Consider the following 17,305-nt stretch of genomic DNA (forward strand, 5'->3'; position numbering starts at 1 on the left):
CACACACACACACACACACACACACACACACACACGTTCTAATCCAGTGAATCAGAGTAGCTGCAGGGAAGGTCTAAAGTGGTTTATTGCTACAGTAGACCTACACTTGACATACTTTAGCCACACTCATAACAGGTGATTTTTTGGGGGATTTGCTGTGCAGCCCAAGAGCTGCAACAGGCACTTGAACAGAAGACAATCTGCAGAGGCTGAAGATGTCATCGTAATTTATCTGATTTTACTCATTTTCATTCTGTCATCAAGAGCACTGGATCATATTTGCTTGGTGCCTGTTAATATAGACCATTCCACAGCAGCACACACACACAAAATACGATTTTTCTCTTGGTGTAGCATGCAGTTTGGAGCGGTTTCTTATTGGATTCTTACTTTCAGCACCAGATGGTGACGTTTATCCCACCCCAAGAAGAATTATCGCCTAAAAGCAGAACAATATATTGTGATATTAGCACAGCGACTGTACTTAATAGTTGCCAAGTAAGAACCAGTCTCATGGTTTAATAATTTAGAGGACACCTCATTTTGGAACCAAGCAGCGAAAAGATTAAATGGGGGATGAAGAATAGCAGCCTTGGAGATTTACTCTGTATCAAAATACTTTCCAAGTGACCTGGCAGTCTCTTGAAATAAGATTATTAAGTACTGTCTTTATATGTTTACACAGAGTTACACTTGTAGCTAATTTTGTTTCGGAAAGCCAATTTACTATGGGGTTACACTGAACTCCTCTAGCGTAAATACACATCCAAACACACAGTTGCAGGAAGAGACGCGGGGCAACACAGGGTTAGTGAAGCATTAGCTTGATGCTGCTGGGTGTGCTAGTTGGCATGCTAACTACCCCTGTGCTCGGCTGGCAGGCAGATATGCTGGCGGGCAGGTTAGCTGTTCACTTGCCAAGTGCATCCGAGGGCATCGCAGCCTGTGCCTTTGAATTGGAGATGAGCGGCAAATGTGACAAGGGGATTTAGCTTTACTGTTCCACTCACGTTCTGAGATATAAAGGGGGACAGTGTGTGTCTGCATGTGTGCGTGAAAACTCACTATTTGTGTGAAAGCGGCTGTTTATGCGAGCAGGAGTTGATGCATACACCAGTGTGCGTGTGCGCGCGCGTGGCGAGAGGGGTGTTGGTGTTGCCACACTCTTACAGCACTGTGACGGAACATTATGCCTAATGCATAGTGTATGAAGTAGTTCCTGAATTTCAAACTGACCCCTGGCACCCCCCACAGTACACACAGTTCAATTTGGTGCCCCAGGTCTAAATTTGGACTGCCGCCATCCTCACTTGGATAATTTAAAGACAGGAAAAGCTTTTCATGCACAAAACTGTGGGCAGCAAGGGCAGCCAAATATTCTAGCTCAAGGTCTGTGCTGAGGTTTAGACATACACCAGCTGCCGGTTTATTAGGTACACTGAGCTAATGTATTCTAATGCAGCTATACTGGAAAAAAAATCCTACCCTTTACAAAGGTTTTAATGTTGCCTTATGGATGTGTTCCTCAAGAATCTGTGCTAGATTGGAAAACTATAGCTTCACACCTGGAGACTGAGCTGTGGTTTGCCTTGATCTTTATCTTTTATGCTTTCTATTCACCAGCACTGAAAGTTTAAAGTTGACTTTACCATCACTGTAAATCTGTCTGTCATAATTAGATTTAATATTCACAAAAACATGGATTCACACAAAGACAGAGACAACATACAGTCACACAAACGCATGTTTTCTTCCACCTGCCAGTTTCTGTCCAATTAGCGAGCAGTTTGAGGAGTAGATCGTTGCGTTTGTTGGCTGCGAATCAACTTTGAACGTCAAAAAGGCACAGAAGCAACGCTGTGCACACCGTGCGCGTGTTCACACTTCCACAGTTTTAAGCTAATAGGCAACATGGAGACAGTGGACACACGCGTAAGCATCTGCAGCACACAGAAGAGGAGCCTCACTCACTCGCTCACTTGTTTTTTCTCTGCAAAAAACAAAAATAATAGACAAGCAGAAAATCAATAACTGTCTCCTCTGCTCAGTGCTAACAGCACTCAGTTCTCTCCCTCTCTCAGGAGGGACAGAGACAGTTGCCAGGCAGAACTGTCAATCAGATACTCACAGTGGACGTGGCTATGACTGCTTTATAAACACACAGCGATTCACTCATTACCCAGTCAGTACGACAGCCACACACTCCATTAGGCAATCCAGGAAGCCTCCAGTGCAGTTAGTCAGCTGGTTGGTTACACGTGTAAGAACATTAAATTGTTTTGTTGGTGGTGGGCGGGGTTGCACCGGAAACAAGTTGCAAAAACAATGCTTACATTGTGCCTTTTAAAATGATATGGCGGCACACTGGTTATCAAATAATGCTTACTTACACAACCGTGTGACTCTTTTGGAGTTGTGTTTCCAGTTTTAGAGTTTCTATTGTGGGTTATATTAACCAGTGAGGCAAATGTGGCACACTTTAAGCTGGGAGCCAAGCAAAAGAGTCCCAAATCCAATCAGGGTGCTTCATAAATGAAAGCCTTGAGAGGTATTGATAAGACACCAATATCATAACTATGATATTGTTGGTAAATGATGAACTTTGATCAGTTCTGCATCATGATCACTGAAAGCTTCACAGATTTCCACTCTTAGCAAATAATCAAAGTTTCAAGGTGAACTTCACGGGGCGAGTACAGAATCACTAAAAGGTTCTCTCTCAGTCTTTCTTTTGGTTTATAGTTGTTAAAGAAACAAACTCCCTGACACTTTGAATTCATTTGATGATTTCTTTTTCACTGTTATGCAGAAAAATAGTTTCTAAACCAAACATGTCAACATTCCTTTGGAACAGCATTTTATTATCCAGTATCTTTGATTCTGATTATTGACTGCAAACATTAAATAGAGGATTATTTAAGTCGATAATGGTAGTCACACTCTGAAATTAAAGAGCTCCTCAGTCCTCACATAGCAAGTCTCTTTTGTCACAATTTACACTGACACGTTATTTTTAGCCAAATGAAATAAGACACGTGGCAGCTGAAACCTGGCAAAGGGGCGGGGGGTGGGTGGGGGCAAGGATCGATGGCATGTTGGTGATTGCGGTCCGTGAAGTGTAGCAGCATGGAAGACATGTTTGGCTGGATGCTGATGGAGTGTTTCTATAGGCTTGAGAGACAGGCACATGGTGGGGTGGGTAGGTGGGAGTGGAGGGGATATAGGGGAGGGACACGAGAGAGACCAGCTAATCTTTATGTGGCCTGTGCGTTCATGGGGCGGTCGCCTTGGAGATGATGGATGTGAAGGAGAGATGGAATGGAAGGAGGTAAAAGGGTGAAAGAGAAAGACAGTCATAAAAAGACAGAAATATGTGCCTGTGTGTATGAGAATGTGACACACACACAATTACATGAATGTGTTCTCACAAGCAAGCAGGAGCTATAATCAATGTAAGAGCAAAACTAGGACTCTATAAAAATGATATTAATAACAGGGATAATACAGTATAAAGAACTGACTGGGTCTATATACGAGTGTGTCTGCATGAGTGCACATATAAAAGAGTGTGTGTGTGTGTGTGTGTGTGTGTGTGTGCTGGAGCAAACCGCTGCTGAAGAGTGGCTGCGTTATCAGATTAGAGTTAGCAGGCAGGCCAAGGCTCACAGTGGGGCTCACCACCTGCTACTACTGATAGTCATGCAAAAAACAAAAAAAGACAAAAACAAACACGCGTGCGCATACACACACCACACTACTATTTCCTTGTGTGCTTTTAATTTGACCATCTTTATGATTTTTCCTCACTTTCACAATAGTGACTGACACAGCTTCCTCCTCTTTTCCTTTTCCCTACTTCAACCCTTCCATTCCTTCCACTGACAGAGTCGTCCTATCTACATTTTGTCTATCATCCACTCTTTCCTTCTGTATCGCTCTCTTACAGTTTTCAATGAACCCTTTCTCACTGACAGCCATGTGTAAGCCTCTTCCTCTACCAGCTTCTTTTCTTTCATCAGTCTCCATCCATTACCCTGGTGACGGGCACCTTTCTCTTCCATCTCAAACACTCATCCACGTTCTTATCTTTTTTGTTGTTGTTGTTGTTTTTAGCTGAAAAACACACAAAAAACCCCAAACAGACAACAACATCATTGCAGCCCGAACATGTCCGGAAGAGATTTTCTTCTTGCCAGAATTACCTGCAGGTGAAATACGAGGGAGAAGCAGAGGGAAGTAGTCTGCCAGCGCTAGAGCAATCCTGTTCTTTTCCCTAGCCATGGAGGTCTACGCTGAATGTAGTCTTGAGAGGTACTTAAGATGCTGCTGGCACTACATTTAGAAATGGACAGCTACTTGAAGTAAGTGAATTTGTGGTTCAAAGTGGCATGTGTGGAAAACGTCAACTAAAATGTTTGGAAACAGGAGGGATTGTGCTACACAGATGCGCAAATATGCTACACAAATAAGCACTCAGATGAATCTGATAAGAGATGCAAATAAACATGCAAACATACAACATCCTGCACTGCACCATCGTCATGTTATTATATTACTAATATCTTTTTGAAGCCAGCTGGAAGCTTGTGTAGCATTCCAACTGGCTTGGTGTGGGAATAGTTTTCTCTTTGTTAATCTTATTTGCTGACACAAGGCAAATCAACTAATAATATAAATCTCCCCCATAATGATGTGCCAAGTTTAACTTCTAACTGCCAACAGAAAAAGGCATGCAGAAAACAAACAATTTAAAAAAATTATGCTAAAATATTATTTACAAGTGGAGACTTGCACACAGTCACCGCATATTTTATCAGGTACACCTTCTTACTGGCTTGCTTCCACTTCTGCCTTCGGAACTGCCTTAATTGTGGCATAGATTCAACAAGATGCTGGGAACACAGGTTAAAGATTTTGGTCCATATTGATATGATAGCTGCTGCACATTTGTGAGGAACACATGCATAATGCAAATTTCCCATTCCACCACATCCCAGAGGTGCTCTATTAGATTAAGATCTGGTCACAAATATAACCGTGGTATAGTAAACTCATTGTCATGTTCAAGAAACCATTTTGAAATGATCCTAGCTTTGAGACAAGGTGTGCTCTCCAGCTAAAAGCATTCATTACAATACAAGCACACTGTAGTCATAAAGGGGTGGAAATGGTTTGCAGCAACACTCAAATAGACTGTGGCATTTAAACAATGTTCGAGCTGTGCTAATGGGTCCACAGTGTGCCAATGAAATGTCCCCCTCTCCACCAGCACCAAAAGCAGCCTGAACTGTTCTTAAAAGGCAAGATGGAGCAGAGCTTTTATGTTGTTTATGTCATATTCTGACCCTTCCATCTGAATCTCAGGAAATCGAGTCTCATCAGACCAGGCAACGCTTTCCCAATCTTCTGTCATCCAATTTCGGTGAGCCTGTCCCAATTGTTACCCAGAGAACTGCTACACACTGGATATTTTCTCTTTTTCCAGACCATTCTCTGTAAATCCTAGAAATGGTTATACACATCTGGCGCCAACAACCATGCCCTGTTCAAAGCAACTTTGTAACCACACAGAGAATAATAATTATGACAGGTTTGTGGGACCTTTGTTGTCTAAGCTAGCAGCTATTGTGCACTATACCAATCTCTGCATTTTATTATGTTACACCTGCCCAAATGTGCAGGAGGCATGTTTATTGTATGTGAACCATGTTCATGTGTTTTCAGACTTGCTGTTATGAATAGAGATTATCTTTGAATTGGTGCTGGATGGAGAGTTTTCTAGCCTTGGAGACCAGGGCCTGCTCATTCATATCAACACATCAGAGCAGACAAAAATCCACGGACTGAAGACCAGCAGGTTCAAGGGGGTTAAGTATGTGAGATGCAACAGAAAGTGTGGTGATATGATATTGTTAGCCCAGGCTGATTGTATTAAATAGGGCAACAATAGCATTAGCATTCTGCACTAGTTGGCACTGAAACCTTGGAGTACTGCAGAAGAGGAGGGGTGACAATTATTGTAAGTGGTGGGTTGACAAATGTTTGTTCTTGAATATGACTTTGAGGATGGCTGTGTTTTGTTTTCCTCTGAAGGAGGTTGAATGCGAGACTAGATCATGAAAACCAAAAATTCTCAGACTATTCGGTGGGCTTGTGCTCATGCAAACACACACAGATGCTTAGAATATAGAAATTTTGCAATGGAAATGTCTATATACAGTAATGACAAAATATGAGACGGATATTGTCACACGAAAGACAGACAAAATGCTCAGAGCTTCATGATAACGTAGGGCCTTGGTGAGCTGACATTTACCCTGTACTCCTCACACATACACTCACTCAGTGGGTTCCATATGCATGACAATGGCCCGAGCTGAGACACTGACAGGAGAGGGACAGGGGAGTGATAGCAGAGAGGAGGTGAAAGGCCATATCCTGAACCAACTGTCTTTAATAGATGGCAGAGGGTAGAATGTGTGAAAAAATGTGTATGTGTGTGCATCCATGCATGAATCATAAAACATAAAAGAACCTCTGAGTGACATAAGGAAGGCTGTGCCGCTGCAGATAGTGAGTTGGGTGGACTTCAAGTGAGAGACAGAAAAAATTGAGATAGATACTCTAGTGATGTTCAGATCAAGACTCTGGCAGAAAAGACAGATAAGCAAGCCGCTGGTTTTATTGGCAGATTGATTGGCGAGCATAGACACTCCGATTGAGAGTAACAGAAATATATGGCAGCGTCTACATGAATAAACTCTTGGAAAGTCATATGAGTCACTCTCAGCTCTGTGGAATTGACAGGATTGACCACTAAATCGTATGAGCCTACTGCTGATGTACACAAATGTGAACTTTGCTTACACGAGTGTCTGGTGGACAACAAAAATAACTAAGATTTAGCTTTTAGGCAGACATGTGCTATTCAATAGCTGTCATGCTTCAGAAAGAAAGAGCCAAAAGAGAGAAAACGATGATGTGTGAACCATAAGGTATCCACTTCAGACAACGAGTAATTTGTCAGAAAAATACAGCTTTCTCCCTTTAATCATAGGAAAGAATGTGTCTGCTTCTGAAAATCCTTACAAGCAAATGCAGATAACAAAAGAACAGAGCCTTTAAGCTGTCTGGAGGTTTTCACCAGGCTAAAAGCTTTGCTGCCTATTGAGCAGTTGTGTTATTGTTGCACCGCAGAGAACAAAAAAAAAAAAAAAATCACTGCATCCAAATGTTGCATGTCTTTTTTTAATTTCTATTTTATCAGGCTATGAAAGCCAGTTTACTCTGCTCGTTAATTCAAACAAAAATCTCTGTAAACCAACATCTCAAAAATATGATGTATCAGTCATTCACTCAAGGAGAAAAACAGTTTTTTAAAATTACAAAATTATGAAGGATAACAGATTTGAGACATTTCCCAAATGATGCATCCAATTTAGAAATCACACATTATGTAAAAGCTGGTTGAAAATTGGAGATTTTCTTGTGACAGTCTTTTTCAAGTATTTCCTGGAGCAATAAATAGAATTTTCTAAAACATGTCCTATTCCGATTTTTTAAAAAGTAAAAAACATCAGTTTCCCTTTACAACAACAGGAGCAAGCACAGGCACTAGCTCTATTATTAACAGTCTCGACCATAACAAAACATTTTCTCCAGGGTCTATAGAACATTATATTTCATAATGAAATATGATGCAGTGCTCTCTCTAATGACTAAATCTGCAGTGCATATTGCTCCCTGTTGACCCTTTTCCACCTGGAGCAAGTGCTGAACCTTTTTGCTTGTGAAACGCTCGTCCAAGTGCTCTGCTCTGCCAAGCTGCTGGCCCTGTCAGATCCATTTACAGAGAAGCAGACCGGACAGCTGTCTGCATGTCCAGAGGGGTCTTGGGAGAACCCACTTATTTCTTTTCATTAAGGCTGACTGATCAGGGGGCTCTGCTGGGAGGTCTACTCATCTACCCTCTCTTTTATACTTCATTTGGGCATCATTCCAAACGTAGTCTAACCCAGCATTACTAAATAGCTCCATAAAAACTCAGAAAACACCAAGTTCTATAAAACGGATAATTCCTGGACAGAGGTCTGTGATCAAAAGACAATATTAAAATTAGTTTTCGCGTGCACATTACACTCAATCTGCACTCCAGATTCCAAAACTAAGTGAAACTTGAGTTTTATTGTTTTAACAGTTTCAAAGTGTGAACATAGACTGACAAATTAAATTATATCAGATTAGATATTAACATTTTCTGTTTACACTGAGGGATATTTTAGGATTAGTTTAATCTTAAAGAACAATAAACAAAAATCTGAGGATCCTAAGCTAAGTACCTGCAGTGTAAGGAATGCTTCTTTTTTTGTAATTTATAAAACAGATCACTTTGCTTTCAGGTTTTACAGTAGGCTATGCAAAGGGAGACTGGTTTGAATCCCGTGTGTAGCCAAAAGTCTGCACTTATATGAAGCACTTCCACATACCTGTGCTCATCTTGTTGGGGAAGTTTTGGAACAGACAGGTAGAGGGAGGGGAACTTTTCCGCCTACTGGAGCTTTATGAGAAATGTATTAATGATGGGCGAATATATTGATAAATTTGTGCATGATGTCACCTCACAGTATAACAATCGACCAGGGCCTTTTCCCACAGGGGGTTTATACAATATTGCACTTTTCACTCCAGGTACTCCTGCTACCTCAAACAGTCCAAAGGCATGCGCATTAAGTCCACTGGTGATTCTAAACTAAACACATGTGAATGTAGCATGTGTTGTTGTGTGTCTCTGTGCAGTGGATTGGTAATCTGGCCAGGGTGTGTCCAGCCTGTTGCCCTATAGTGGCTGAGATGGGCTCCAGCCCCCCTCAAATCCTGAAACTCTGATTTGGATAAGTAGTAAAGAACATGATGGATGTTGTGTTGCTAAAAGCTAAAGCTGAATAAATAAACACAGAGTACAGTAACTATTACCTCCACTAGAATAACTAGCAAGCATGCACTGGTCCCTCACATAAAATCTTTGTTTGAAACCTTTTTCCTGGATTCATTACTACTACTACTACTTTCACTGGCGCCATCTGTCCATTATCAGTACTCCCTCCCTGCTAGTAACCCTAATGCAATGTGTAATTACTTGCTAAAGTTTACTTGCCATATTAGCCAAATTAGTGATTTTTTATCCCCATGTATGAAATATGCAAAGTGTCTCCCCAGGGGTGGGTTTAGGATGAGGCAAACATACATAGTCAGACCTGAATAAGATGTAAGAGAGCTCCACGGGCAGCAGTGCAGAACAGAGCTAAACACCGGTTAATGTGACAATGTGTTCAGCGAAAAAAAGCTTTATGGCAACCATGGAGGATGGTGACTAAAAGAAAAAGGGGGGATCAATCACAACAGCACCAGGAAAAGATCCACGGATGAACAGATAATATAGAAGATGGGTGGATAAGGGAAGCGGGAAGGAAAAAAGGATATCCTAATACATGACAAAATATTAGATGGAGATAGTTTAAGGCCACGCTTACATATGGAATCTTTTAGGTTTCCATATTTCTAGTTTAAATCCAGAAACATTTATATGGCTTTTTACGCGTCAACTTGGGATAGAAATCTCAAAAGTCTTAAAGGTCAAACTGAAAAGCCCAGCATCTTCAAACGAGTAGTACAGGTTACTCTTTAAAAGAAAGATTTAATCTGTTAGATTATCCCTATAAAGAAAGGTTAGACATAGAAGATGTCAGTGATAAAATGTCCTGATTCGAAACTGGTTTTTCAAGTAAGAAAGCAAAAAACTGAAATAAAGCAGCACCCTAGTAGAAAATTAAATCTGGGATATAGTATAAAGTGATTCAAAAACGTGGCCAATAGTGGCAAATTCAGAGATCTAAAACTATATTTAGGACAAAATGAACTATGTTGTGTTTATCTACATCAGTCAAATCCATCCTCTTTCTACCAAGATGAAAGTTAGGAACTTTTTATTTCTCTTCAATATAAAACAGTATAAATGTATGGGCACAGTGCTGATGTGCTTTATATAGACTGGATCTTTGCCTTTCATTCATTTTCCCTTTAAGCTGCCCTCTTTCAGCCTCCGTAGTGTTTTCTCCTTCATTCTCCATTCACAGTCAAAGATCTGCCTAATTGGATATGAATTAAAACTCGGCCGGCTTCAAAGAAAACAAAAACTGTTTGGCTTTATTGTGCAGTACCGTCTATTCTTTAAAAAAACAAAAACACTTCTTATGAGAATTTATATAGCACATGCATACAAACACTGGTCTAATATACAAACTCAAATGCACTGTATTTCCTCAAAGAGCAACATCCCAATAGCAAGCTGATCTTTTGAACCAGTTTAAAAAGACTGATTGCTTTTATTGTGAGCCTTTGCTTTGCTTTTATCAACCGTTTAAACTGCCAAATTCACCAATTGTTGTTTTGTGGCTTTTATCTACTTTGGAGCCGTATCAGTGCATTTTGTCATGATAATAATGTGCAAATTGGCCCATTCATTATTGTTTTTTTGATGGAGAAATTGGCTAAAATAAGCACTTTGTAGATAAGCATAGGGTCTGAACACTATTTGCAAAAGCATCTGCAGAAAACAGAATGCATTTCAATGCACTGAATGCCAAAACTGATTTTAATACACTAATAATGGTGTAATCTTCCTATCAGAAAGTCCCCAAACACAGTGCACGCCTGGTGACTTATAAATCCGCTCAATGAGCACGTTGTATTGATTTAACTTTCTACTCGAAGTGTCAAAGTAACAAACACGTAGATGGTGATTCTCAGAAGTTAACTGATTCTGTGTAGGTACTGAAGGGATTCTTTGTCTCTGCACCCTTCTGGTCCACTGTCAGTCTGGCTGTCAAACTCCTTCTAGGTCTGACTCATTCAAGCCAGCCTTCTCTCTCGTCTTCACAGGGGGAAGAAGGCTTTAAAAATATGTCCTTATGTGTCCCTCGCTCCAAATATGGAATAAAGGAAAATAAACAAGAGTTTGTTGATGGTAACGCTCTGACCTTTATTTTGCTAAAACTCAACTTGGATCCTTTTTTATTGTCGTTTTTTTGTGTGCAAGGAACTTTTTTTTCTTCTTCTTTTTTTCCTTCTGGCAAGCCAGGAAAAAAAACCCGAACAACAACAACAACAACTTTGAAAACCACAGCTTTAAAAAAAAAGGGACATTGGTACATCTCTCAAAGGAAATTTGAGCGGAATGAATGATAAGAGAAACTATTTAGAGCAACACAAACTGCACACTAATACGCCGAATTAAGCAAACCTTCGAATAAATATCACATGCAAAAGATACTAAAGCTGACAAAGATGACTTCTGTGCCCTACCTTCTTTGCTTGATGGACACAGGTCATGTATTGTTTGGCCAGGCTGGAGCAGTGGAGAGTCTCCTGTGGATTTTCCTTGTAGCACTGGAGCACCTTGGCCTGCAGCTCAGCGCACAGATATTCAGTATGTTGGGGTCTAGAAACACACAGAGAGAAGGAAAAGCTCAAATCTGCTTGCCAACATCACCGCCCCCACCCACCAGGACCAGAGATCAAGGTTGTAAATGCTACTATGTGAACTCAAGATAGTAAAGTCAGTTCAGCTGCAATAGAAATAGAAGTTGTCACACATGAGAAACACAAAGCTGTAGCGTCTGTTTGTCGAAACACTGATTCAGATAATCAGGAAAATAACTACCAAAACAGTTGTTATTTCCAACTGTGATTGCTTAATGGAAATTTCAACCACAGCCACACAGACGAGGTCAAAGGAAATGAGCGCTGGCGGGTGTGATTCCTTTAAGTTCAGCTTGCTTTTAGCAATAACAGCTTCTGTTTGGTGTAAGTACATACGATGAGCAAATAAACCAAAAAACAACAACAAAAAAAAAGAAAAAAGAAAAGCGAGACTGTTTGTGGTTTGTTTTAGTCGCAGTTGAAGTAGCTAAGATAGTTTCAAAGGCTTTAAGGTGCAGCTTGTGGAGAGATGAATAATGCATCAACAAAGCAGCTTAGGAGTCAAAGTCAAACTTTCTCTTTTCTTTTTATCTGACTCACACGTACAGTACATGTGTGTAGAGAAAAGCACACAATCGAAACCGCAGCCACGAAATACGAGATCGGCACATACGCACGTGCACAAACGCGCATACAGGTAGCGAATGCTAATCCTATAAGAGGGTAATCCTTGAGTGCTCTGTTGCTCGTGGTAATTTACCTGCTGTTGTGACAAGAACTTGCAACTGGAAGGACTGGGATATGGATATGTACGCGCACATACGTGCACGCACGGGAATACATGAACACAAAGACGCTTAATCAATCCATGATGCCCATTTCGGTTTTTGGTTAACATCAACCACTTTTCTGTTCAGCTTTGTCAGTTTGTTTTTAAAGAGGGCCTTCAAGAACTAAGAAGCTGGGCCATGTGGTGACCCCGTCTCTTCTTTCCATTAACTGATATCCTTGTTGCCATTGTGAGTTTTTTGTGTTGCTATAGTAAGTAAAGCCTTGTGTTGTTCAGTATTAGTAGTACCTTCACAGATGCAGAGGCTGACCATATGTCATACACCCTGGCTTTTGCAGCAACAAGATGATCTTTTAGATGATTTTAATCTTTTTTAATAAATTGTTTAATATCATGATTGAGTATTAACTTGAATTTACTGATGTAGCTCCTGTTTGCATTAACAGTAGTTTCAAGAAAGCTCAGTCCTTGCAGAAATGTGTCCATTTTAATGCAGTGCTGCCATGATCACTGCCATTCAGTATTTGTTGTCATTGTAAATTTTGGTTACTTTTTGTGAGATTCTCTGATATCGTTTAAGAGTATTACTTTCTATAGATGATACATTTGCCTAAAAATCTGTGTCAGCTGGAAAATGCTCGGCTCCCCGGCAACCCTGTATTAGCTAAGAAATATGACTAGTAGAAGATGATGGATGGAATTTATTTCGGAAAGAGCCGTTTGATGTTTTGCACACACTCCTTTCTTGCTGGGTTATTTTTCACAGCATAGAATGCAATAAAATATATCAGAAGAGAAAATGAGAAAATAGAATTAAGAGAAAGGACTGAAATGGAATTTAAGTGAAAAATTTAGGACCGGAATACAGATTAGAGTCAAATTGAAGTAGAATAAAATATGCGAATTGAAAAAAAGCTCACCTCAAAACCAATTCAATAGTTTCACTCGGGCATTTGATCATGTTAAATGATATGCAGTGAAATTTCATGGAATTATTTTATTATTGCATTTCCAATTGTTAGTCATGATTATTCTTTACTGTCTTGAGGTGAGATTTGTTTCCCACTGCTCTCTCCAAGATCAAGCATGAACTTTAAGCCTGAACTAGAATAGAACAGAGTAAAACAGAACAGAATAGACTCAAATAAGAATTCTCTCTGCTCTGTGACTCCAAACAAGACCTACTGTAGGTATTTATAATCCAAACTTTTCTTGGGTACAGACCCCAGCTAAACTATCTCAATCATCACAGCTTAACATACTATAAATGTCTAATCTACCGCATGATGTCATATATGATGGTAGTTTTTCTGTCTTTAAAATAAGAGACAGAACAGAAATTCTAAGTTTGATAAGGAGGCACGTTTTCCATCACTTCAAATAAACCATCTGACATGATGGGGCATGCCTTTTATTTTTTGGGAAGCTGACCACTTGGTATTCATGTGCACGATCATGCATGTGCACACACACACATAAAGAACTGCAGTCATGCCACCGCAGAAAGCAATTACGGAATCATGCATCCTTTACATATGAATGAGCTCAGCAGTCCCTGCCTTCACTGACAAATACACACAATAAGCCTGAGTGTGTGTGTGTGTGTGTGTGTGTGTGTGTGCGCGTGCGTGCGTGCGTGCGTTGATCTGTACCTTGTGAATGCACTGCATGTGTGTCCATGAGATAAACCGTGTGCACAAACAAGACTGCGGGAGAAGTTTCTCTGCACTGGTATGTGTATTGTGTAGTCCCAGTGTCTGTGGCTCTGTGTGTGTGTGTGTGTGCGCGCTTCCGTGTGCAGTGGAGGGTAGAGCGACAGGATTAAATAAATCACTGGTGGAGAGAATATTCATGAAAAGAGAAGTGAATGCAACCTGGGAGAGAGAAGGGGGAGAGAGAGAGAGCAGGAGAGAGAATGTGACAGTGATGTATTAAATGACAAATAGCCCTTGCAGCGTGCATGGACGAACAGTAGCCCAGTAGCAATCATCATAATCTGCATTTAACCTCTGCCACATCATGTGGTGCCGTGCCACTCGGCGCCGAGGAAGAAGGGTAAATCTTTTATGTGATGTGACCATTCCACATTAATTTGGTACAGAGATGTTGATGTGTGGGGACAGAAATGGTCAGCTTCTAGGTATTCGTACTATTGCACAGAAAATGTAAATTATGCTATTGTGGTAAAAATCAGCAGCTTGGGCTTTCAATCACCTGATTACATTATAAGATTGGCTGGTGTTTAACTTGAGAGCATCTCGAGAGCTGGTCGGCATTGTGAATTTCCTCCCCAAGAATAGCAGATAACAGCAACAATAACCACAAGGTCTTAATCCAAACCCAAGAAAAGAAAATCATCCTTTTTTTCTATTCAACAAGAGGAACTTTTTGATAGCGTGTGTTTTAATAATGGAATCTGAAGCAGAAAATTGCCTCTGCTAATCTGCACCAACTGCCTTGTTTGACTGAAATTAAAGGTGAGCTCTTATTAAAAAAAAAAAAAAGCTAGTCTGATAGCCAACTTTTGCAGGGAAAAAGAAGCAAAATAACACTCCAATTGCTTTCTGTCTGTGACGTTTTGCATAAATACGTGCAGCACTGAGGGGGAAAGATTAGGCTCAAATCGTTAAAGTTTCTCATTATTTTTTGTCTCACCTTGGCAGTGTGCGGCTTTTATGAAGAAAGCTCAAGTTCTGGTCTGCTGCAAAGCATGACACTGGGGAATTAGGCAATAAGAAGAAAAAGAGAAGATCATAAGGACACCGCTTTTTATTGTTCTCCATGTCTGAGATGGTACTGCTTGTGTTTGTGCGTGTGTGTGATGTGTGTGAATGGTTATTAATGTATGATGACAAGGATTTGGTTTCATTTAAAGAAGCAGCCGAGGCATTGTACTTTTGGTTTTTAATATTACGCTGAGTGGAGAGGAAGAGAAGAGAGGATCAAAGATGTCATGGCTGGGGTGAGATCAAAAGAAATGGCAGAGCATGCATCGTGTATTGTTGGAGGCTTTGTCAAGCTTTTATTAAACTGCCATATGGATAACACTCGCAACATTGTGGTTCGGCAGAAATCTTACTTTGAGATCACATCAAATTAGAGCTGCAGACTTAGCTACAGCTTGTGAGGTGTCTAATGCCTGACTAAATTCAGTAACTTTGATTATTCTGGTAGTCGGAATAATCACTTATCCTACCTTTGCAAAGTGTGCGGCAATCCTTAAGTCCTAAGCTCACTTCACACGATATGACACCAGCCCAAAACTTTACCAAGTTTAATCTCAACTCCTGCGAACACACAAAGTCTTCATCTCAAATCTAGAACAACCCAAAGACTGAAGACAGACAGAACTCTCCCTTTATCTTCATATGCTGACAGATGAAATGCTGAAGGCAGATAAGGACGTAGGATAAAAAATTCGCACTCTGTTGGCCTGGCTGATTGATCCCCGCCAACCTCTTTGTGGGAATACAGGGAGAGAGAGATGGGAGTGGATAAGGACAGTGTTTCATTAAAACAGGTGACATGCGGGAACAAGATAAGAGGCGCATGTGCACGTGTGTTTGTGTGACATCTCATCACTGATAACTTTTCAATCAGGAAAACTTGCGCTTGGACGACTCACTCGAGTTAGGAATGATAGGGGACTGCTATCGCCTTCCATCACTCTCCCTTCTATCAACAGTTTCAATTCCAGTTTGGTGCCCTGTCATTTGTCCTTTTCTTTTAACAACTACACTTCCCCTTAAAAACAGTGTAGCTTTTAAGCACAGAATACAAATCGCATCAAAGCCTGAGCATATTATTTCTGCACGGTAAAATACAATCTAGAACATGATTTCATAATTTGCCTCTCAGTGAGGCGACATGCTCTTTGTTCCCCATTAGCACCAGGTAATCTTTAGATCATTAAATAATTTGCTGGTTCAGCATGTTCTTATGCAAGGTCCCAATGCTCCCCCCCAAAAAATGATACTGATATCAATGAGATTTTTGCCTTGTTAGTTTTTTTCCCCTACATACAGGAATTTTTAGGCCAAAAAAAAAAAAAGCACTTTAATATCAATATACCAAAGATCACATTAACTTAACTCTAATACACATCTTTGCTTATTAAACACACACATCAGGTTATTGACTATACTGTATGCTTACATACCTAGTCACTCCACAAAGGGCCTGTGCTGAAATTCTGCTCATCATATCAAGCAGAAAATCATTTAAATCAATGCACTATTACTATTAATATTGCAACAATTACTCTTCATCTTCTCATTCTTATTTTGAAACTATATTCTATATAGTTAATAAAATTGTATTGTGTCATCAGCTGGCCCTACAGTAACAGGTAGAGGGATGTTTCTTCTGTAGTGACACACGTGGTGGGTCCAATTCGGCAGATAGAAAATATTTCCTACATAAAACCACTCACAACAAGGCCTGTGGAATTTCCTTTTAATAGAGCCGTGACATGATACCTGAAAAGAGACATATTACCGTTTAGTTCCATTAGATTGAATAAAAGGCATACTTTCCTACAGCCACTACCTCCCAAGCTGGGCAAGTTTTATCAAAACAGTCTAGACAGTTAGACAGAACTAACACTAACCAGTAGAAAAATATGCACATTTAATTTAGAGGTAATCTGCTCCTCTGAGTTTCTGGCATACGAGTTGATCCCTGAAGACCTCAAGAAATGTGAATAAATGTAATGGTGTAACTATTACCCCAATGGTTGGAATGACAAGAGCTGTTAAGATAAACCTGTCTAAAACCTCACCTATCTAATTTACTCCATTAATAATATAAATGAGTCCTGTAAACTTGTACAATTGTGTTTCTTCATATGCTTTTAGAGGCAGTCAAAAAGGCAGAGTGTCTAAGTGACTGCAGCCTTCTGTCCTCATGGTAAATCTCTGCCGGTTCAAGGCGCCGACAGGTCCTGTCTCGTGTAATGACTAGCAGTCTATTGCTTTGGACGGCACAGAGATCCTTACAGTAAGCTACCTGTCTGTTTCATTAATTGGACATGGAAGA

The 17,305-nt window shown here is 40.3% G+C and overlaps 1 protein-coding gene across 2 annotated transcripts in view; it reads right to left on the reverse strand.

Annotated features, from left to right (window-relative positions):
* Nucleotides 1–11,313: 11,313 nt before the first annotated feature.
* chchd6b (coiled-coil-helix-coiled-coil-helix domain containing 6b) overlaps nt 11,314–17,305 on the reverse strand; it is a 38,687-nt gene continuing 32,695 nt past the window's right edge. For both annotated transcript variants that reach the window (XM_005731320.2, XM_005731321.2), the window contains one exon: nt 11,314–11,497. In XM_005731320.2, the coding sequence (XP_005731377.1) occupies nt 11,329–11,497 (169 nt within the window). In that variant the 3' untranslated portion in view covers nt 11,314–11,328. The remainder of the gene's footprint in view (nt 11,498–17,305) is intronic.

The sequence above is a fragment of the Pundamilia nyererei genome, unplaced genomic scaffold, assembly GCF_000239375.1.
Source record: "Pundamilia nyererei isolate P.nyererei 1_Seehausen unplaced genomic scaffold, PunNye1.0 scaffold00042, whole genome shotgun sequence".
Taxonomy (NCBI): Eukaryota; Metazoa; Chordata; class Actinopteri; order Cichliformes; family Cichlidae; genus Pundamilia; species Pundamilia nyererei.